The sequence below is a fragment of the Gavialis gangeticus genome, unplaced genomic scaffold (genome assembly GCF_001723915.1).
Source record: "Gavialis gangeticus isolate Ggan-Ray unplaced genomic scaffold, GavGan_comp1, whole genome shotgun sequence".
In the NCBI taxonomy this organism is placed as follows: Eukaryota; Metazoa; Chordata; order Crocodylia; family Gavialidae; genus Gavialis; species Gavialis gangeticus.
This window is the reverse complement of record NW_017729004.1, coordinates 65487228-65510957: the sequence shown is the minus strand read 5'-3', so window position 1 is coordinate 65510957 and position 23730 is coordinate 65487228. Positions and strand designations below refer to the sequence as shown.

At 43.3% G+C, this 23730-nt stretch overlaps 1 protein-coding gene across 1 annotated transcript in view; it reads left to right on the top strand.

Moving 5' to 3' along the window:
* Positions 1-23730, top strand: part of VWDE (von Willebrand factor D and EGF domains) — a gene marked incomplete at its 5' end in the record, with an annotated part of 105044 nt that overhangs the window by 36603 nt on the left and 44711 nt on the right. Inside the window, 9 exons of the mRNA XM_019507980.1 lie at positions 786-1000; positions 1476-1549; positions 6768-7041; positions 11715-11923; positions 12365-13353; positions 15413-15549; positions 20270-20428; positions 20564-20668; positions 22234-22348. Coding sequence (XP_019363525.1) covers positions 786-1000; positions 1476-1549; positions 6768-7041; positions 11715-11923; positions 12365-13353; positions 15413-15549; positions 20270-20428; positions 20564-20668; positions 22234-22348 — 2277 coding nt within the window. The remainder of the gene's footprint in view (positions 1-785; positions 1001-1475; positions 1550-6767; positions 7042-11714; positions 11924-12364; positions 13354-15412; positions 15550-20269; positions 20429-20563; positions 20669-22233; positions 22349-23730) is intronic.

Sequence of the window (23730 nt, the reverse complement as noted above, 5' to 3'; positions counted from 1 at the left end):
CCTTGCTGCCTGAGTGCTGCATTGCAGCTGCGTGCAGCATGGGCCTGATATCCAATAAAACCATTTTTCTTCACATTGGTATGGTTGGAGTACTGCATCCAGTTCTGGGTGCTGCACTTCAAGAGGGTTGTGCCTAGCATTGAGACAGTCCAGAGGAGGGCCACTCGCATAGCCAAGGAGCAGCAGGGCAGGCTATACAAAGAGAGGCTGAAGGGCCTGAACCTATTCAGCCTCCACAAGAGAAGGTTGAGAGGGAATCTGATGGTTGTTTACAAACTCATCAGGGGGGACCAGCGGGAATTGGGGGAGGGTCTGTTCCCCTGGCACCACCTGGGGTTACTAGGAATAATGGCCACAAATTGTTAGAGAGAAGGATCAGGCTGGACATTACTTTACAGTTAGGGCTGCCAGGCTCTGGAATGGGATCCCAAGTGAGGTGGTGCTGTCTCCTACCTTGGGGGTCTTCAAGAGGAGGCTGGACAGATATTTGGCTGGGGTGATATGACCCCGGCACCCGTTCCTGCCTGGGGCAGGGGGTCAGATCTGATGATCTGTTTAGGTACCTTCTGACCCTAAGCACTGTGATACTATCATATTGGACCAATGTATTGGCGCACCTCTAATAAATAGGCAGATTTTCTGTATACTAAAATATCTAAAAAGTAGAAGGCTTTTGCTCCTTCTTATTCATCAACAAAATCTTTATTTCTTCCTTAAGCAAACAGTATGGAAAAAATCCTCTAATGTGACTTTGACTGACTAACAATCTGTTTTCACTGAAACAGGTAAAGAGCTGCAAGGCTTGAACTTGATGCTTTCTTCTTGTCATGTGGATCTTCTCCAGAAACCCTGCCATAACAGAACCTGTAGCCAAGCTGTAATTTATTTTACTGCTGTGACAGATTTTGTGCAAGATGGAGACATACTTACCCAGATTGTGGTGGAACCTGTATCTAGTGACAATTTCCTGTGGAGCGGGTACACCCCTGAAAGCATACAGGTTGAAAATCATCATGTAAAAACTTTATAAAAAGAGATGGCCAGAATCTTAGATGGTATTAAATAAAGCTTCATTTCTTCAGTTGATCTGTACTGATTCACACCAAAATAACAGAGTATTTTTTCAACTTAATTTTTTCATCTAAGTGCAGCTATTTTTCTTTTGAATTGAAAGATATATATACTGATAATATTTTAATGTCATCAGTGAAAAACATGAAATGACATTAGAAAAGAGACAAAGCTTTGGTTGGGATGATCTAGTTGGGGATGGTCTTGCTTTGAATAGAGGGTTGGACTAGATGACCTCCTGAGGCCCCTTCCAACCATAATTTTCTATGATATGATGAATGGATTGATTATAAAATAATCAAAATATTTCAGGATGACATTAAAATATTTTAAGATAAGTAAGTAACAAGTGATATTTATTGCTTGATCTGATAATTGTTACTTTTTATCCCTTTGTTCTGAAGATCATGGTAAAGGATCTGCCCTCTGCTTACTGCTACTCATTTACTGACCCACACATAGTTACATTTGATGGAAGGTAATTATTGGTTGAATACTTTAATTTTAAGTGACTTCATGACGTTACATTAATAACACAGTTAAGCTGCTTGTTGTGCCTTTTCCCTTTCTATTCCATGAATACCGAGGAAATATGTGTCAAATAACATGCTTGTTGTTGATAGTGTTGAAGTGATGTTGTTGCCATGATGGTTCAGGAAATATGCAAGAGGAAAGAGTTTTTGTGGGTAGTTTCTTCTGTTAGACTGACTCTCTAGTTGTGATAGACAGAGACAAGCTTTTGGGCATCAGTACTTTTCCTCAGGTCTCGCTTGCCATTAATATTTATAGTTCTAGTGGCAAGAGACTGTTTTGCTTTATGGCAACAGAATAAAACATATAGGTTCTTTTCTCCTGAAATGAGGCTGTGGAGCAGGTCCAAGACAGACAGACTGGCTACACAACCTGCTGCCTGCATAAAATGATCAGTCACTGGCAGCACACCTATGATTTAAAAAGCACACGTAAGAACATCAGAACACGTTATGGGAGTATTGACTAAGCAAAAGGAGGTGATGCAAGACAGTGTCCACAGCAGGGGATGTTGTAGTTATCCAAGCTAGATTCTCCCAATATCCTGGCAAAGGCGGCACACCTAAATACTTTGAGCAGGTGGGCTGTAGTTCCTGTCTGGGATTTACACAGCAAGTGCTGCATGTGTTAACCTTGTGTGAGGCAATTAGTATCCCATCTTACATATGACTGCAAATTCTTCACTACTAGGGATGTAAAAGATTAAGCATTTAAATTTTTATATGATAAGTATAGCTTCACTGGTAAACAAGGTCTTCGGGTACATCTGATATCTTTTATTAGATCAGCGAAAATAGTTGGAAAAATTCTTCTTTATAAGCCTTCAGGTACAAACACCTTTCTTCAGGCTGAGGAAGCCTCTGCAGTAGGGCTGGGTGAAACAGCACTGTTTCATTTCAACTTCCATTTCCCCATTTCAAAGGGACAGCATTTTGTTTTGTTTCATTTGAAGCACTGTTCTGTTCCGTCGAAACTATTTAAATGCTGTTCAACGTTTCGGCCGCAGGCTATAATGGGGAATCATGAAACTTAGTCACTTCTTGCCTGATTCAGATGAAGATTGCAGGGATGGTATCCTCTTCTGAGGGCACGAAGTCTGCCAAGTTGCAAGGAGATAGGTGTAGGGGGGGTTGTGAAACTGCACCTCAAACTATTGAAAGCAAAACTCATATCACTTGCTGACAATGGCAGCCTCCTGTCATCCTGCATGCAGATATGGGGGCCTGTGCCCTTGGGAGGGCTGTGGAGCTGTGCCCTTGGGAAGGCTGTGGAGCAGACTCCTCCCAGGGTGCTGGCCCCCGGATCTGCATGTGGGATGACAGGAGGCTGCCACTGCCACCTGGGACTGGAGCTGGGCTCAGCCCACGCTGCTGCTGCTGCTGACCCAAGCAGCAGTGGCAACCTCCTGTCATCCCGCATGCAGATCTGGGGGGGCCCATGCCCCCCGAGAGGCCTGTACTCACTGGCAGTGCTGGGAGGGCAGGTGGGGTGGGCCTACAGTGTATTTAGGGGTGGCAGCATCCCCCCTTCCATCACTGTAGTCTGCCCCAAGTGCTAGGGAGAGCCCAGTGCTGCCCCTCCTGCAGCCCGGGAGCAGCAGATGCTGGTGCGCCACACCAGGGGGTTTGGGGCATGATGCAGCCCAGCGGCTGTAGGCAGGTGGCATCTGCTGCTCCTGGGGCTGCAGCAGGACCAGCACCAGGCTCTTCCCAGTGCTTGGTGGCAGCACTGGGAGGGCAGATTGAGCTTCGTGGGGCTGGCAGAACCACTCAGAGTGCAGCCCTGGCTCTTCCCGCCTCTGGGTTGCACTCTGAGCTGCTCTGCCATCCCCATGGAGCTGAGCCTGGTGGCAGGAGGTGGCAGAGAGCCACTGGCCAGGGCTGCTCTCAGAGCCAGGGCTGCACTCCAAGTGGCTCCATCACTGGCTCTCCACCACCTCCCGCTGCCAGGCTCAGCTCCATGGGGTTGCAGAGCCTCCAGCTGCCAGGCTGCGTTCTCCAGGGCTGCGCTCGGAGCCAGGGCTGTGCTCAGAGCAGCTCCACCACTGGCTATCTGCTGCCTCCCGCCACCAGGCTCAGGTCCAAGGGGCTGCGGAGCTTCTCATCACCAGGCTGTGCTCGCCAGGACTGCGCTTGGAGCGGCTTCACCACTGGCTCTCCTGCCACTGGGCTGAGCTCTGTGAGGCTGGCGGAGTTGCTCTGAGCGTAGCCCTTGCTCTCCCCCACCTCTGGCCACTGGGCTGCTTTGAAACTCAAAACATTTTTAAACTTGTGAAACCTTTCAAGTGCCCTCATTTTGTTTCAAAGCTGTGCCGAAGCCTTTTATTTCATTTCAGTTTCACTGCTTTGAGCTTGAAAATGCATCAAAACAGCTTTAAAATGAAACACCCATCAAAATTTTGTGCAGCCCCACTCTGCAGTTGCTCTATGCTCCTTCTGGATGGAATAGAATAGAATAGAATAGAAGTTAGAGGCCAGTATGCAAGAATGCCAGTCAGTGAAAAAGCAAATTGAGGCAGTCAGTGGGGAAGAAACAGGTGGTGCTGGAGAAAGGAATGTAGATCTGGTGATAAGATGTAGCTGTAAATAGTGAGAGGTTATCTGGGGTATCAGATGTTAGGCAGGTTATAATGTGCCATAAATCCAATGTCTATTAGTCCATGATTTTTTGTATCCAGTAGGTTGACAAAGTGAAGTTCATAGGCTAGTCTGCAAAAGGTGCTTTGTAAATTCCCTTTGAAGATTAGAACTGAGAGATCAGAGGGAGTGATTGTCTTGTGAGAAGTGTGCCCCCACAAGTAATTGGGCATTCTTGTCTGATGGATTTTTTTCAGCATGAGTTCATTCTAGTATGCACTTGTTTGGTTTCTTCTATGTATTTTCCATCATGGCGTTTAGTGCACTGGACGAGATGCATTAAATTTCTGGAGGTGCAGATGTAAGATTCAGAAATGCTGATGGTTCTGTTGTGAGGTGTAGTTATTGTGAGAGTGGTGGAGAAATGTTGGCAGGTTTTACATTTCTTGTGATCGCATGGTCTGGATCCATTTGGTGTGTTTTGGACCATAGGCAGTTTGCTTCTAGTGATGTGGTTGGTGAGGTTCAGTGCTTGTTTAAAGGCTATGATGGGTGGTTCTAGGAAGGTCTCTTTAAATATTGTATATTCTTCTGGTATGGGTTGCTGTTGTTCGAGGATTTTTCATACAGGTTCCAGGCAGGGATGATATGTCATGACTAATGGTGTATATTTCCTGGGGATTTTCTTTCTGTACTACAGCAATTATTCACATGGTATCTGGGTGGCTCTTTCAAAAGTGTGATCTCTCTCTAGAGGAGTGTCCTTGCGAGTGAAAGCTCTTGAGATTTGTGAGGTGATGATCACGGGTGTTCTCCTCAGTGCAAATTTGGTGGTATCAGAGGTCAGGGATTGGCTGTATATTACAGCTTTCTTGGTGTGTTTAGGGTGATTGCTGGTTCTGTGCAAATATGTATGTTGGTCTGTGGGTTTCTTGTATATGGTGGTTTGTATTTTACCATTCTGGATAGTGATCATAGCCTCTAAAAAGGAAATGTTGGTGCTGGAGTATTCAAGAGAGAGTCTGATGGAGGGGGGATGATTACTGAATTTCTGATGGAAATCAGAGAGTGCAGGTTTTCAGTCCAAATGATGATGTCATGGATATATCTTAAGTATAGCAAGGGTTGAGGACTGCATCATCAAACCCTTGCTTTACTTAAGATATATTGATGACATCTTCATTATTTGGACTGGCAATGTGCAATCCCAGCACATCTGTGCATGGCACCCAGCTCCATGCACTGCTCTGGGCAGGCAGCTGCAGGCATGGCCCAGTGCCCTGAACGCCCCTAGCCAGGACTAGTTATGTGATATTGGTTAACTGTTTAATCAGTATAATGAGGTTAAATGGATAACTTTTTAAATGCTATTTATGTTTCTCCTTCACACAGCAGCAGCAGTTTCTATGCCTTTAATGGGTATGTTTTTGTGCTAATTTTCACTTTCCCAAGATGAGTAGGCTCAGAACAATAAAGAATCCAGTCCTGGAACCTACATGCAGGACCTTTGCTCTCTGTGAGCATTTTAACTACTAAATTACTGAGCCTTTTTTCACTGATTGAGCCTTTTTTTCATTGATTTATAGTGACATTGCCATGGTGAAAGCATGCTGCCTTATCTGAAAGAGAGCTGATGTTAGGAAAAAAGGTGCAGCTACTTTATTTACAAGTGGAAACAAGTACAGTTTCCATTTGTAACAAGTGGAAATAACAAGTGAGGTTCTTATTTCACAACCATTAGCTAAACCTATCTAATCCCAGTAATGTAGTAGCCATGTGTGTGCCTGGTCATTGTATGTATAGAAAAAAAAATCACCATGCTCCCATTAAGTCTTATACACTGTTCTCAGATTCTGTTAAGTTCTAGACAGTTTTACATTTTTTACTTCGGGTTCCTAGTAAAAAAAAACCCTGGGGGGGTGGGGAAGGGGGGCAGGGAAATCACTATTTATGCTTAACATAAGTTCTAAGTTCTAACTCTCCATGAACATGCACATATTCTGCTTCTGTAGTTTAATCCAGATAGATTTATGATCCTCAAAGCCACTTTTTGAAAGGGTATGTAAACCCTTCAGTAATGCCCACAATTCATCATTCAGCCTCCTTCTATTTCACCTGTGTATATTTAATCCTTTAGAGGCATGCTAAGTGCTCCCATATTAAAGAGTTAAAAGTGTTTCTGTCAGCATTGCCATCTTCTGCTGTTACCCACTCATGTCTTCTTGACTGTTTTACACACACACACCAGTCCCCCACTCCTATTCTTCTTTCCATCCTACTTTCTTACAGGAAATTGTTCCGCTCCTCATGGATTCATCCTTTTTCTTTTTTCTACCTGCTCTGATTTGCAGCTATCACCAGGTAATAAGTGAAAATGCTGATTGTCTAGATTAAGATTATTTTGGGGAGGGGGTTGTATAACAATAACATTTGCCTTTCTTAGTGCAACTGAAAAAAAATAAACCACATGCCAATAAAATATTATAAAATTTTGTATTTAACTGAGAAAAGCTAATAATACAGTAAGTTACTCCTTTTTATTATAATTTGAGATGATGATAATATCACACAATTTTATTTTTATTCCAGACAGTATGATAATTTTAAAACAGGAACATTTGTGCTCTATAAGAGTACATCTCGGGATTTTGAAGTTCATGTGCGCCAGTGGGACTGTGGAAGCCTTCACTACCCAGCATCATGTAATTGTGGTTTTGTTGCCAGAGAAGAAAGTGACATAATTGCATTTGACATGTGCAATGGTCAGCTACATGAGTCTCAGCCACATTTATCTGTAAAAAGTAGAGACAAAAGAAGAAGAAATGTCAGGATCACAGAATCCTATCTAGGAAGAAAAGTCACGGTATGTAGTAAATGTTATTTGCTCTCGCCTTATTTATTTTAGCAAGCACTTCTGCCTCTTCCTGCTAATTTCAGATGCAAGGCCTGTAGTATTTTTTTAAGTTAAAAAACAAGCTAAAACATGTTTTACAAATATAATTCCATTGAATCAAAGGAGCATACTTTCCTCACAGGACAAATGTATAATTCCCACAACTGTTCCTCGAAAACGTGTGGAGACCAAAACATTTTTGCACCTCATTATTAACATTTCAAATAGTCTGGCAAGATAACAGTTTTAATAAATTAGGGACTGAGACCAATATTTTCAAATAAAGGTGTAAATTATCTATAGGACATGCCTAACTAAAATTATTTTGGTTTTCAAAAGGCTGAGCTCTGGCTCTCCCCTTTAGCGTGCCAGACACCCCATGATCATAGTAAAGTATCAGAAAAAAAATGTATGTAGGTCCTACATATAGAGTCTAATGAGGAGCCTAATCTTCCAAAATCTCATGTCTGATGTCTACATGCTGATTTATACATGCAGTGCCATACAAGACGTGTTCATGTGGTCAACTAGACATGCCAAATTATCAGTTAGAAACTAAACTAAAAATTGTGTAGAGGACTTTTCCCTAAAAAATATAACCTTAAAATCATTTATTTAATTTTTCTGAAGCTTTTTTCTTTGTGTATTGAATGCTAGTAAGGGCACAGCAAGCCTGAAAGAAGCAGAATTCTTATATAATAAAGGGCATAGTCCATCTGTCTGTAATGCTCTTGGAGTACACTGATTGATTAGTGAAACAACCAGAGTGCGGAGCGCCACCATGATGGCAGGGATGGAGCCGGGGGGGGGGAACACCACAGCACTCTACCGCCTCCGAGAAACAGGGCTGTGGGGGGGAGGAGGTGAGGCCAGTGGTGCTGGAGGCAGCAGCAGTGCAGGTGCTGGCAGAAGGGAATGGAGGGGTAAGCTTCCCTCCCCCCCTGCTCCTGAGAGGCCGTGGTGGCATGGCATGGTGGGTGGTGGCACTCCATCCCCACTTGCCTTCCCTCTCCCCCCACCCCCAATCATTCTTGATGGGCAATTCACTAGCATAAAAATTGAATGTTAAACCTGCCCTCTTAAATCACTCTTTCAGTATGAAAGACAAGCATAAAAACAAACGCATCTTTTGAAGTGTCTGTGGTAACCAGCATCAAAACTCCTTAAATGCTTAGCACTTATATCAGGAGCCCAAATGTTAATTAGGTACACACCAAGAAATCTCTTTGAGACAGACACGTATCATTTTGCAGTTAAGAAAACAGAAGCTCAGACAAGTTATGTTACTTGAGTTTTCCACTCATTCCTGTCATTTGCTCTAATCTGCACAGTGAATCAAAGTCATGACTTCTTCCAGACACTAACCTCTTCAATCATTGTTTCTCAGAAGAGTAAGACTTGGGTTCTTTTTTTTTGTTTGTTTTTTGCAGTATGCTTGCAAAATTTCTCTTTTTCACTTGTATAGAGCTTACAAAACAAATGGGTTTAACATAATATGATTGTATCCTTTACATGCCTGCTACAATTTAATTATCACCTTAATTTTCTAACACAACATTTCCAGTTTAAATCAGCAGATAAAGTGTTCCGAGCTGCAAAAATATGGGTAAAATGTCATTTTTTCAATAAAAAACTGCCTATTCGAATATGCAATTACATCTATCCAGAAATATTCATTCTTAAAATACATGACACTTCATTTTTCATATAAATGACAAAGATGCTTGAAGTAAAAATATAGGCTGCCTATATACATGCTTGGAGGTGTGTGTGTGGGAGGTGGGGAGGCAGAGGTGGCATTTTGATTAAACTGGCTCCCAGACAGCTACTCTAATACTCTAAAATGGCTCACTATCATGCATATTAAAGACCGCCCCCCCCCACACACACATTTCAAAATGGCAGTTAGGGTGCTTTAACTAAAGCTCATTCAACGAGCTTTAGTTAAAGCAGCCCCGTGGTCATTTTGAAATGTGGTGGGCTTAATACCCATGCTGCTAAGACGATGCTGGAGCATTCTAATTAGAATGCTAAGGAGCATGTCTATAGGCACCAATAATAGCTCTTAAAGATTCTTGGGAAGTATTCTTAAACATATAGGCTCTGGTTCTCAGGTAGTAAAGATAACTTTGTGTGATATAACCAGCAGATGAGCAAGCTACAAGATGAATGCATGATACCTTTATTACATGTCCCCCTATTGCAAACCTGCAGGCAGTATTGACATGTATTATTAACATTTCCTTATCTGCTATCTTCACTACCTGAGAAGCTGAGCCTAAATGTTTAAGAATACTTCCCAAGAATCTTTAAGAGCTATTATTGGTACCTATAGGCATTCTCCTTAGCATGTAGGTTAGCAAAATGTCGCCCACAGGCCAGGTATGGCCCACAGGTGCTCTGTCTAGTCAATGGCAGGTCCTGCCTGGCCCAGGCACCACCTGGCTGTGGTGCACCCTGATGCCTCTTGGGCATGCAGCAGGGCTGGGGCAGCTCTGCAGCTGGACTGCCTTTCTAGGCAGTCCAGGCAGCAATGGCTCCTTCTGGCTGCTGCTGTCACTGGCCCCAACCCTGTGGTATCAGCGGCGACTTGTACACAAAACCCCAACCCAGTGCACCCTGCAACTGCTCCAGACTCACCCATCCACGCTCAGTGGCAGTAGCAGCAGCCAGGCAGAAAGTGTTGCTTGGCTTAGGGTGAAAGCAGCCCCTCCCCATCGCCACTGCTGGGCAGTTCTTAGTACAGCCTCCCAGATCCCACGCCATGCCAGGTTGCCCTGCAGCTGCTCTGCACTGTCATCACTGCCTCTCTGGGCAGCCCAGAGGCATCTGTGATGGTGGCGGAGCTGCAGGGCAGCCCAGCAGAGTATAGGCTTTGTGTGGCTGCACCAAGAACTGCCCAGGAGTGGCGAAGGGGATGGGCTAATTTTCCCCTGTGCCAAGCAACAGTTTCTGCCTGGCACAGGCAGTGCTGCTGGTGCTGAGCCTGGACGGTGAGTCCGGAGCAGGTGCAGGTCCCCGCCAGTACCACAGGGCTGTGGCCAGCAGTGATGGCAGCTGGAAGGAACTGCCACTGCCTGAGCTGCCTAGAGGCAGTTCCACTGCAGAGCTACTCCAGCCCTGCTACGTGCCCAGGGGGCATCAAGACGCACCTTGGCCGGATGGTATGGATTAGTGTAGGGCGGGCTGGGGCTGTGCACTGTTGGCGGTGGTGGGGAGGTGCCACAGGGTGCCTGGGCACCAGGCTGTTATAGGGTGGGGAAGATGCTGGCCAGTTATGGGGGGCTCCCATGCACACCCCACCGTATCCTTAAATCCTTCCCCACAAACCCCACAGCCACATTGTTCCCCACACAATCACACCCCACAAACACTGCATACACTTACACCCCCCATACACACACCCACCTGCCTCTGGGGGGAGCCCCGCTCACGGCTACATGCAAATACCCCACCACACATGTGCACCCACACATCCCCCAGCAATCCTCCTCCACATACCTCACAGACCCCCACAAACAACATACCCACCCAAATCCACACATACCCCAACGCCCTTTCCCACACCCCCTCCCCACACATTCACATCCCCCCCACGAATCCCATACCCTCCCACAACCACCCACAATATACAAGAGTAAGACTTCATGTTGAGCTGTTGGGATTTTTTATCGGGGATTTTGCAGTTTTTAAATAGGGAACACAAGAATTCCTGCTCATGAGGCAAATGGCAGGACCCAGGCAGAGGAGCCTGCTCAGGGCTGGCATCCAGGAGCCAACTGGCAGTCAAAAGAGGTGGCTGACCTCCTGGACACTTGGGGCTAGGAGGATATGCTTTGACAGTGCAAAGCAGGCCACCACACTGAGAAAATCTTCCAGGCAGTAGCTCCACAGATGGCTGGGCTGTCGCACATGTGGCAGTAGTACCACACAAAGGCCAGCAGGTCAGCTACAGCCCAGTGGAAGCTGGCCCAGAGATGCAGAAGCCTCTGTTGTGGCCGTGCAGTCCCCATCCAGATCTGGCAAATGGCACAGCCATGGGGCCACGTGCTGTCTCAGGGGGCAGTAGGTCATAGCTAGCCAGGCAGCAGCCCCCACTGCCAGACTGCTGCAGTGGATAGAAGGTGCAGGGAACTCTCGGTTAGGGTTGCTTTAGCAGTCCAGCTGGCACAAGGGGTAGTGTCCCCAGATACCAACTGGCTGGATCCCAGAAGCTCCTGAGAGCAAGTACCCCTAAGCTGCTCTCCAAGGCAGCTTTTTTATACTGCTGGGGCCAGCACAGGGCAGGTTTTTATATTGCTGAATCTAGCACAGGTGATGGCTCCAGGCTGTAACTCCCTCTGGCTGCAGATCCAGGAGGGGCTGGGCAGGGTTGTTTTGCTCCAAGTGGCACAACTTGTCCCACACCAAAGTTCATGACCGGGCATATGTGCTGAGGCAAAAATCCTCAGCTCAAATTTGTGCTGCTTCTATTTGAGCTGCTACAAGCACACATGCCTGCATGTGTGGACGCACCTGTAGAGTTAAATTGGAATTCTTAATAGACCTGGCAGTTACATATTTGTTTCCCTTGGTTTTTTTAATTTCGTACTAATTGTTAACCATTTCTTTTTAATACAGTAACAGTATAAATTTATTTTTAGATCTCATTTTCTTCTGGAGCTTTCATTCGGGCTGATGTGAGTGAATGGGGAATGAGCATGACTCTCAGGGCACCCAGTTCAGACTATAAATATACCATGGGGCTTTGTGGCATATTTGATGGATATGCAGAGAATGACTATCACACTCGGAATGGGATGGAAATCAAAAAGGACTCTAATGCTCATCTTACCTTTATTAATGAATGGAGGTAACAAGTACATTTATTTCAATTAAATACCAATCTCTTAAAGACATTTATTCATTTTCAGTTCAGTGTTTCCCCTACATGTAAAACTTGTCTTAGTTGATATTCAGTTAAGGAAAGGAACAAATGCAACTTATTTTGTGGCAAATTGGAATTAAAATGATAAATTAATAACTGATTATTAGTTGCTATTTAATATTTGCTTAAAGGGTATTTAACATGCTAATCAGGTGAACATAAACCAATACATTTGTTAATGTATTTTAATTCTATAGCTGTAGTTTATTCTCATGGTTTTGTAGTTTATGTAGGACACTCAAATCTGTACAAGATTGATTTAAAGTATTAAAATCAGGGGTATAGACAACAACTGTGAAATTCTAGAGAAAACTAAACTAAAATATAACAATTTGAAATGTTTTAGTTTCTCTTTTTCTTTTATAGAATTCCACCAGGGGACAGTTTTTTTGACAAAATACCGGCTCTTTTAACTTCATCCAAAAAAATACCTTTCTGTAGTTGTACAGTTGATGATAGTGATTTATATCAATCAGTGAATAGGTTGAATTCTGTTTCTCAAGCAGAATTTGCTTCATCTTGCAAAGAAAATGAAAATGTCAGGTTTCCCTCTTTGATACCAGGACTGGATGTCACTACTGAGTATGTTGGCCCTGCTGATCTTCTCAGGGACTTAAGCAGACATACATTTGCACATGAAAAAGCTTCTTCGGAACTTCTGTTAGGAGAGGACCAATTTCAAACCAAATTTCAGATAGCACCTATAGCAGAAGAAGTTGTCTCTACAAATGTAAAGGGAGACATTGAAATGGAAAAACAAGGAGTATTGAGCTTGGAAACTCAAAGACACACACAGGCATTTAGCGGCCAAGTCTACGACAGACAGCCTCTTGAAAGTAGATGGAAGCGCCAGCATTATTATGAATACCTTCCAGTATTCCCATACCAGAGTCTTAGCCAAACAGATGTAGAAGGTTTTAGCTATTTTTTTCCAGAAGATCACACAACTAACATGCACCAGCATTTTTTGCCTTCTTGGCCCACACCTTCTGGCCTCACTGAATCCAGTGCTTTGGAGTTGTGCCAGCAAACAATAGCTAACTCCAGCATAGGAAGATCTTGTGCTGCTCTTCTTGACAGGAGGATAGAAGATACAGTAGATATGTGTGTAAAAGATTTATTGCTGAAGGATGATCTCAGCTGGGCAGAAGCAGGTGTGGCCTTGTTAGAAAACGAATGTGAAAAGAGAATTTTGGAAGAAATAAATTACAACACACAAGAATTTCAGGAGTCAGTTGAGGACCTTCTTTTAGCATTAAAATGCCCCAATCTCTGCAGCGGTAATGGAGAATGTGTAGAATGGGGCTGTGCATGTTTCCAAGGCTTTAGCTCCTATGATTGCAGCTTTCTGTCTGGTAAGTAGGACTGTGCAATACAATCTATTTAAGTAGGATTCTTGTTTTTCTTTTGCCTTGTCAGTTTGTATCCCTACACTGTTCCTAGTCATTGGCCATCAGCTTTTTTTCCAATTTAAAAAACGTATTTGTTATCTATTCTTGTTTCCCAAGAACAAGCCTTAGGGTAAAGTTATGTATTACACTTGTAGCATATTAAGCATCCACACATTAAAGCTCTAACTGACGCTAAGAGCCTCTGAGCATCTAAACATTACGCTACTTCAGGTGAGATTTAACTCTGATTCTACCTAGCTTATGTTAGGGTAACATCAGTATGCCCCATGGAGATAAAACAAGCAATTTGCAGACCTCCAGCATCCTCAGATGCACTGTTCCCAGCCCCTCCTCCTCCCCTCCAACTCAGAGCAAAGATAGAAGCCAGGTGTCCTCTAGTGGCAAATCAAAGCAATGCCAGCAAGAAACTGTATTAACATGTGACTGCTCACAGTATGTGCTAACTTCAACACTGCTTAACTTTCCACAAATTTAGTATGGTCTAAGTGTATCTTTTCCCTTAGAGTCAGTTTCTGATATGTTTGATTTAAAAAGACTTACCACTCAGTGAATTTATAGTGCACACTGCTAGCATGTTTTATATAATATATATTGTATAGTGTCTCCTGTTAAAGATATAGCCGTCTTATACATCCATTCCTATTCTCTACTTCCCAAAGGGCCTGTAAAGAATTCTTGCATCAAATAGTAATTTGATGCAAGAATATTTAATTTACTTCCATAAATGCAAACCATTTAGGAGCAAGTCTTCTATATTAGAAAGAAAACAAGTAGATTGGAATGGTAGAATGGGCTACAGATAATGCTGGCCAAATCTTTTCCATGAGGAATAAAAAGATATTTTATTTTATTTTCAGTTAATTTATTTTATTTAAAAAATCACCTCTACTTAAAAAAGTAAAACCTCAAAAACTGAAATGCGTCATTTCAGGTCAAATAAATATTCTGTTACAAGCAAGAGCTGCAGATTTAAACAAAACATTTCAAATGACCTTAAAATAAATTGGGAGGGAGGGAAAGAGATTTTCTTCATCAAAAAAGTTTCCATTTTAAGCTAAAATATTTTCTTACAATATTATTTTCAGCTATCAAACATTATCCAAACAACTCTAGCTATAGACTCCTTTCTACTTCCATTCTTTCTAGGGCTAAAAGCAGAAACTGCATTTGTCCCAAGATAAATCATTTTATTCAGGACAGTGAAATTGTTCAGATAGCCATGTTTTTTGTCCCAGGATAAATTCTAAAAAGATTGATAGGATAATAAGTACTATCAGTTTATCATGGGACATTGTAAGGTGTATCTAAAAGGTTATCCCAGGATTTCATAATTGAATCAATAGCAAAAAAGTATCTGTGTATCCCTGTTCTGCCACTCGCAAAACTCCGATTAGAAGAGCAATGTGTATACACGCTGATCCTGAGATATTTTTATTCTAGGACAAACACAGGCACAAGCTGTCCTGGGACAAATGCATCATCTTCCTAGCCTAGTTGTACCATTTAAGTCCTTATTCTCATTTATATTTTATGCTGCTAGACTACTGTAAAAAAGTGATCTAACTAGATCAAACCCAACATATTTTCAGCTACATCTTAGTAATATTAATTGTACTTTTCTCCCCAACTGTATTTTCTAAAGTATAACTAATCTGAGAAGTTTTGAATTTTAACGTCATGAAGTGTTCCAGTTAGCTGCTTTCTGTGACTGGACTAGTAACTTTCATCTAGCAGACATACTGTATTTATGTATCTCTCTCCGGTATCTGCTACATGACAGTATTATGGTCTTTTAAAAATTGTATCTGAAGTCTCTCCAAACTATTTTGAAAAACAAAATGAAAATTTCAGATACTGAAGACATACCATGCCAGACAATATTATTTCATTTTTCTTCTAAAATATAAAGAGACAGCTATAGATATATATTTATTACATAATTTTAAAGTATGATAATTTGTCGACTTACATTTTCTACCCTTTTCCAACCTTTACGTCAAAGATCAGATTCCAGAAATCACAGAGCTGGAGAATGATGGATTGTGTGACATTCGACAGTATGACTGCACATCAGTGAGAGCTTTCGGTCAGAGATTCAGAGAGTCAACAAGTCTGAAATGTGAAATTATCAAATTGCAGGTAGATCAGTTGGACACCAACACCAGATTTAAGTTGTCCAAAATGCTGTGGTTAATTTCTCATCTTGTGGTCAAAATACAGGACATTTCTTTTAATGCATGTATGGCTTATCCCTGCACTAGCTGAAAGAAAAGGCACTCAGCGCTTCACAGCAGGACCTCATCTCCTTGTAGGTTTGCCATTTTCTCAATGGAAGAGAAAAGCAAAGCATAAAAGGGTTGTTTAACAGCTGAGAGAGGAGCTAAAAACGCACAGCAGTCAGTTATCAAACCAGCATGCTGAGATAGAATCCTATACAAGCACAACCCTAAAGATGGTGATAAAGAAAGGTGCTTATAGGGACTGAAGTTCCATTATTTGGAGGAAAAGGCAGAGATTCTTTAAGTCTGCTATGACTAGAAATGGACATTGTCAAACAAAGTGGATCAGCTGTACTGGATATGCCCCCTGGCACGGGATATGTCCTGGCACAGCTGATCCATTTCATTGGATGAAATGCATATTACCTTTTGTCACACCCATTGATGAGGCCAAAAGGCAGCATATTCTCCTGGGATATGAGGGGCCTTATGCTTCATGCTCTGGAATTCCTGCACAAAATGAGGCCCCTCAAGCCCTGGGAGCACCTGCCTGCAAAGGCGGATTAAGGTGGAACACAAACACAAAATTGGAGGCCTTCTTCCCCATGGGAGCTGGGCCCTTTCCTATCCTTGTGCTTGTGGGGGGGAGATTGGGTGGACCCTGCCAGGCTGGGGGTGGGGAAGCAGATGCCTGTGTCTCCCTGCTGTTCACATCCCCTTCCTCCCTACGGCCAAATGTAAACACGCACACACACACGTGCATACTGACAGGTGCTCACTCTACTCTCACTCACTTTCTGCACATGGACACATAGACACAAACACTTTCCCTACCATGAACAGAGACACGCACATGGGACGCATACGCACACACAGAGACAGACAGAGACACATTCACACCCAGACACACACCTTCCCCCCGCACTGGACCTCTCCCCTCCCCTACTCTCGATCACCCTGAGGCAGCCCCCACCCCCGCCGCCCACCCCACTATGAGCTGCCTACAGCTCTGTCTAGTTCCCTGCCCAGCCCCTATTAGACTTACCTGCAGGGAGCTGCTGCCTAGCTGTATCCTGTGCTGCCACACAGATGCACAGGGCCCAGCCGGGTTGAGCCAGGAGTGCTGTGTCTCTGTGGGCGGGCAGCGGCGCTAGGAAGGGTGGCTAGGGAGAGCCAAGATGAATTTTAGGGTAGCCATAGCTTCCCAAGGCCCCCCCAGTGCCCACAGAGGTACAACGTGGCACTCCCAGCCTGGCCTGGCCCCAGTCCTGCCCTCTCACCCCATTGGTGAAGGGGGCCTGCTCCCAGCTTGCAGGGAAGCAAATGCAAAAACCACATTTTTAAACTTGGCACGGTTTTTGTCTCTCTGCTGGGAGACGAAACCCAGACCAAGTTTAAAACTGTGACTTTTACTTCCTTGCTGATGAGGATCCCAGGGGCCCTGCATTGGTAGTGGCCCCTGGCCCAGGCCCAGCTGGCCTGTCTGTTAATCTGCCTATGCCTGCCTGTCTATCCTCTCTTACAGAGAGGCACCCTGGGGATCTCAGGACATGTCTCTGTAAGCAGGGAACTTCAACCTTTCCCTGTTTGAGATTTGCCCCTGAAATCCTAGTAGCACATCTCTGCAAGTGGGAATCCCCAGCTTTCCCTGTTTACAGACCCATACCCTGATATTCCCCAGGATATGTCTCCGTAAATGAAGAAAGCCAGGAAAGCACTCCTAGGGGTCAGGGACTTGATTCTTCACAAGAATTCCCTTAGGTTCAGGGGGGCAATCCTGCATTGGGCCCTGAGACCAACTGCCTGAACAGGACCAGCCCTCTCAGAAATGTTTATGGTAGCACAAAGGCAGTGTATTTTTCCATCCCACAACTAACTCAGGATTGGAAATTGAGAATTATGTTCCATAAACTAATACAGTGATGGAAGAAATTTATATAGAATTTAGGTTCAGTTACCTATGCTGGCCTTTGTCTAAAAGAGCTGATTAATTTACAGATATTGGAAACCCTGAATAATTTAAGATGCAATTAAGAATTAGCCTCTTGACCTTGGATAAAAAACTAAGAAAGCCCCGAAGTAAAATTCCTTTTTATTAATGTAGGTTTTTGTTTGTAGTACGTTCAGCAGGAAACTTTCATTATTGAGGCAAGAAACCTTTACTCAACTAGTTTCTACAGTTGCTAAGATTATTTTGACAGATTAGACAATGCAGGCTATTGATTTTTCTTGTGCACAACATGGATCCACTCATCTGCAAGTTGGGTTGAAATGAGAAAGTTGAGAGTAAATTTATACTCCATTAGGTTAAAAGCCCTACAGATCAATCTCCCAGTGATGCAATTATTGGGAGTTCGCTTATCACAGTTTGAAATGTCTCACTTTCATCTCTTGGCAAGGTTTTCTGTTATAACACTCACTGTGGTTGCACACTTGGTTACCAGCTACGAAAACTTTATGGTTAATCACTTTTATTGACAATCCTATCACTGAATAGAGCCAAGTCAGAAAATGGGTAGCACTGTTACTATCTCCACAGGACAGAATTTGATGAGGAAGCAGAAAATATCAAGTACTGAAATGTTTTACTTTTAGAGATGTATGTACTTATAATTACACTGCTGTAAATCAAGACTAACCCACTAATGTAAGAAGAATTACAGCTGTGTAGAATTGGTACATTAGATTCAGCCCTGAAGTGGCTTGGGACAGACCTCTTTACTCCATGCATCAGAGAAGGATCATTTTAGGAGATAGTTTTTAATGGAAAATATATACATTAGAACATTCCATGTGTCAAGCCCCAGCAGTGCACTTCTGGGAAGGCATCAGCCTTTACTTTGGCCCAGGAGTTGTGCTAGGGTGGCAAACATGGCCAGCAAGTCTATCATTACACAGATTGAATAGCAAAATCTATTCAGATTATATGGGAGATGAGAGAGTTTAGCCAAATGAAGCCAAATAGAGAAGAAGATTCAGTCAGGTTTGCACAAAGATGCACATGCATTCATGCAATGTTTGGAAAATGCTTTGAATAGTAGGCCTGTACGAAGCAGGCCTGTACGAAGCAGGCAGTATTTGCTTCAGATTCAGATTTGACTGGTTTGGAGGGACAGTGATTCGATTTGGAGATTCGAATCACTGTCTTGATTCAGTTTGGCCAATTCAGATCCGGAGATTCAGTGCTGCTTTGGAGATTTGGCCACAGTCTAAATGGGCAGCAGTTCTCACCACGCTGGACACAGCTGCCTCCAGCTGGTAAGTCTGTTGTGTCCCACCTTTCTGAGTCCCGCACCCCCACCGCAGCTGGACAACTTGTCCCAGCCCCAAATCCCTCTCTCCCCAACACCCTTTCCCTTCCCCCTCTGCCCACCACAACAGACTTACCAGCTGGAGGCAGCTGTGTGTCCAGCCTGGTGAGGATTGCTGCTTGTTTAGTCTATGGTCAAATCTCTGAATTGGGCCGAATCTTTTCTGAATTGATTTGGAGGCTTCTGATTTGATTCAGAGCTTTTAATTGGTCTCCTGATTCAATTTGAATTCAGAGATTCAGTCGCTGAATCAGGCTGAATCTCCTCTGAGTTTAATCAGCTACAGAAGCTTTGCAAAGCCCTAGACACTTGACCTTTTAATTATCATTTTTTTTTATTTTGGTATGTTTCTGTAAGAAATGAATACCTAGAAATCCCCAAGGTTAGTAAGAAAAGACTACTGGGGAAAATGGCTGTTTCACATTTCAAAGGTTATGAGGTTAAATATTATGAATAATATATTTTAATCAATATTTCCATTGATTTTTCCTTCAGTGCAATTATAGGTGAATACCTTCTTGCTCATTTAGTTTTTTTTAAAGGAAGAGAAGAAAGAAAATGAAATGCTTAATATCTGAACCAAAACTATTCACATGTGAAAATAGGCAGTTAAAAAATTACCAGATCAATTTAACTTCCATTTGATGCTTACATAGACAGTCTTGGCAGAAAAAGCATGGCTGCCTAAATAGTGAAATTATATTTGATAAAAGATTAATTTTTTTATGGGATTCTAGTATTATTGTGAGAACTAAAACAAAAATAAGGTCTTCTCCCCTGGAAAAGGAAAGAAAACCTTTAGAGTAATTTGGATATAGCATGAGTCATCTCTTTCAGTTTATCTAATTAGATATACATATATATAATTAAGTCCTGTAATGTATCTAATGAATATATATGTATATAATTATGTGTGTATACATACATAACATGATATAAGACACTTGTTAATCTAGTTGGAAGAATCTGTATATGTATACACCCCCCACCCCTCCGGTATATCTACTAGAGAATGCCCCCTGCTAGCATGATCTTCTCATGGCCAGTTACCCCAGGTTTAGGGCCATTATCCTTTGTCAATGCAGTGTAAAATGGCTACACTGCAGGGATGAGTTTGTGCCTACAGTTCCAAATTAGGACTTCTAATATGGCATAAAAGAGTTCAGCTGAACTATATTCTTAAGTAAATTATAAAACATGGTGCATTCCAAAGTAGGTCATAAAAGACGTTTTAGAGTTCTTTGTACCGTAGCATACAATACATATTTTCTCCAAGGGTGTTTTTAGAATACCTTGAACTGAAATTGGATTTTTCCTCCTTGAATTTAGTACAGCCATAGCAAATGGATCTTTGGAGAGCCTGTATTTATGCCAGCTGCCTTCCAAAACACGGGGACTGTTGATTGCCAACTACCAACTGATGGTCAGCGATCTGATGTCATGGATGATCTGGTTGATGAGAAACCTATTGCAAGGTGGCAGATTAAGGTACCTACAACACTTTTTAACATTGACTTAAAGAAATAATTATTATGAAAATTGTTTTATATGCTGCCATGTGCAAACAGAATCCTTTACCAAAGATACCTTATAACTTACTGTAATACTACGGTACATTTACAGATTTCTAATGATGGATTCACTTATAGCAACCCCAAAATAATGACATTATTTGATGGAGCTTGTCAAATATGTGACCTGAGGACAGATGGGTTATGTACATTAAAGGTATCTGTTTCTTTATTATTTTTATATTGAAAATGTGCATCTTTGGGTACTAATATGAAGATTGTCTGAATTCTTGGTAATCAAGAATTTTACTTACGTGGCCTGTTAGAGTGCATAGCCTGCTTTTCTTATATCCAGTAGGCATTTTCATAGAATAATAGAAAAGTAGCCCTCAGGAGGTCATCTGGTCCAACCCACTGCTCAAAGCTGCATCATTCCTAACTAAATGATTCCAGTCAAGTGTCTGTCTAACCTACCTTAAAAACTTGCAGAGAGAGATTCCACAACCTCTCCGAGTAGCCTGTTCCATTGGCTAGTAGGGCTGTGTGAAGCTTCACTGGCTGTTTCAACTTGTTTCAAGCTCAAAACAGCAAAATTGAAACAAAATGAAGGGCTTTGAAACAGCCTCGAAATGAAATAAGGCCAGTCGAAATGTTTCAAAAGTTTCTGGGGGGCTCAAGGAAAGTTTCAGGGCTGGAAGCGCCTGGGAACCAAGCCTGGTGGAGGCGAGTGGAGCGCATCCCTGGGGCTGCAAGCACCTGGGAACTGAACCCAATGGAGGCAGGGGGAGTAGAGCCCCAGGTCTTCACCCTGCCTCCCTCCACTGTGCTGCAATCACCTGAGAACTGAGCCTGGTGGAGGGAGATGGGGCACAGCCCCAGGGCTCCAATCCCTCTCTGCCTCCACCGGGCTCTGTTTCCAGGCACTTGCAGCCCTGTGGAACTGATCCTGCTGGGGGGAAGTGGAGTGCAGCACTGGGGCTGCGCTTTGTCTCCCTGCACCGGCTCAGCTCCCAGCACCAGTCCCAGGCAGCAGCCTCCCACCCACACCTTCGGGAGGCTGCAGGGCTCTGTCAGACTTCTCCCTGGGGTGCAGGCCCCGATCTGCCTGCAATCACGGGAGGCTGCTCCTCCTCCAGTTTCGTGCTTCCCCATTATAGCCAGTGGGCAAAACAGTGAAACCATTTCGACTAAATGAAATGGAACAATGCTTTTGAAACTAAACTAAACTCAAAACGCTGTTCCATCGAAACAGATGTCAAAGCGGAATGGTGCTGTTTTGCACAGCCCTGTTGGCTACCTACCTTTGTAATACGAAAATTCTTCCCAATATCCACCGTAAATTTCCCTGGCTGTAATTTGAGACCATTGCTTTTTGTCTTGTCCCCTGCAGCCACAATGAATAGTCTCTCTCTATCTTCTTTATAATCATTCTTCAGGTGTTTAAAGATTGTTGTCAAATCATCCCTTGCTTTCTTTTTTCTGGACTAAATGATTCTAGTTCTTTCAAACTTTCCTTGTAAGTCATATTTCCAGACCTTTTGGATGCCCAAAAACCATGAGCAAAAGCTTAGAGGCTTGGCTGAGGCAGATTTGAAAACTTTATTCTCAATATCATTCCCCCCAAAAAACTAGAATACATTAGTAAGTAAATTATGTATTAAACACAGATTGAGTAGAGCTGGTCATGTTTTAACTGACATTAATAGTACATAAAGTTCTATTGTTTGAAAATTGATAGAAAATTCTAAAGCTTTGAAGAATTACCTTGTTGTCTCTCTTAAGGAAAAAATATGCAACATAGATGGACTTTGTTTTGGAGAAGGAGATACAAATCCTACCAGCCCCTGCTTACTCTGCAGACCTGACATTTCAAAGTTAACTTGGTCAGTTGCTGAAAGTAAGTTCCAATTAGTTCCAGAGCCTCCTTATAAAAATGACTTTACAACCCAATACTCAATATCAATTTTATGAGTACTGCATTCAAACACATATCACACTCATTCAAATATATGTCACGGATGCATGCACTCAGACAGAATCATAACCCATTTCCAGGTGGCCTAGTAGCTTTGGGATTTTTTTATGTAGCGATACAGGCCTTTTACAGACATTCGGCTTCTTCTGGGAGTATCACTACTGTCCCAGGAGAGCCATGGCCATACAAAAGTTCAGGCTGTTTCTCCTCAAGTGAAAATGGCTGTTCCAGGAGAAAAAACTTTGGAACAACCAGGGTTAAATCATTCCCAGGACAGTTTCTCTGGGGACAGCAAATGTCTGTAAATACTGTAGCTTCTTTCAGAAGAGAACATGGCCTTCCAGCACCCCTTTATCCTCTCCTCCCTCTGGAAAACACTATGGGCACCTTTGGTGTGTTAGTTCAAAAGCACACCACTGCCATTTTTCTCAGTGCTGACGTGCATTTTGCCATTTATGCAAACGTATGCGACACAGCGCCAGGTGCTTTCACAAGTGCCCAGTGCTGCGTCGCACACATGTCTAAAATGCCTTATGTCACTTACTCAGTTCTGCTGCTCCAGCAGGGAGCAAACACCCCCCCTTCACAATTCCCACATTGTGCTGTATGGAAACACAGACTGACCATGGGCAGGGTGGTTCAGCCAATCACAGACACCCTATACACTGCTACCATCTGTTGCCAGGCACACTAAGGGAGCCTGCAGAACATACGGAGATGTATATACAGCCACCTCCATTCCCCTGTTCCGCTGTCCTCCCCAGCTGCACGATATCAGCACTGCAAGCTTTCCACTCTTCAGGGCCTTAGCATTCAAATGTCTGTACAGGAGTCACTGGATAAATTTCTTTAGCAGGATAACAAACCTAGGAGAATTCTCCCACATTAGTTGCATTTGTGCACACAGCCTCAAAGAGTTCTTCTAAACCGGAGGAAAAGCAAGGGCAACATTGGACCCTTGCTAAACCAGATGAGACAACTGACGACTGACACCCAGGAAGAAGCCAACCTACTAAATGGGTACTTTGCATCAGTCTTTCACCAGTCCCACAGGACGCCTCTGCCCATCATGGGACAGGGAGGCCCGAATGAGGGAGATTCCTTGCCCTTCATCAATGCTGACCTCATGAAGGAACACCTTGAGAGGCTGAACACCTTCAAGTCAGCCGGCTCTGACAGTGTACACCCCAGGGTACTCAAGGAGCTGGCTAGCATCATAGCTCAGCCCCTGGCACAGATCTTGGAGAACTCCTGGTGCTCTGGTGAAGTGCCCAAAAACTGGAAGAAGTGTGGTGCCTATCTTT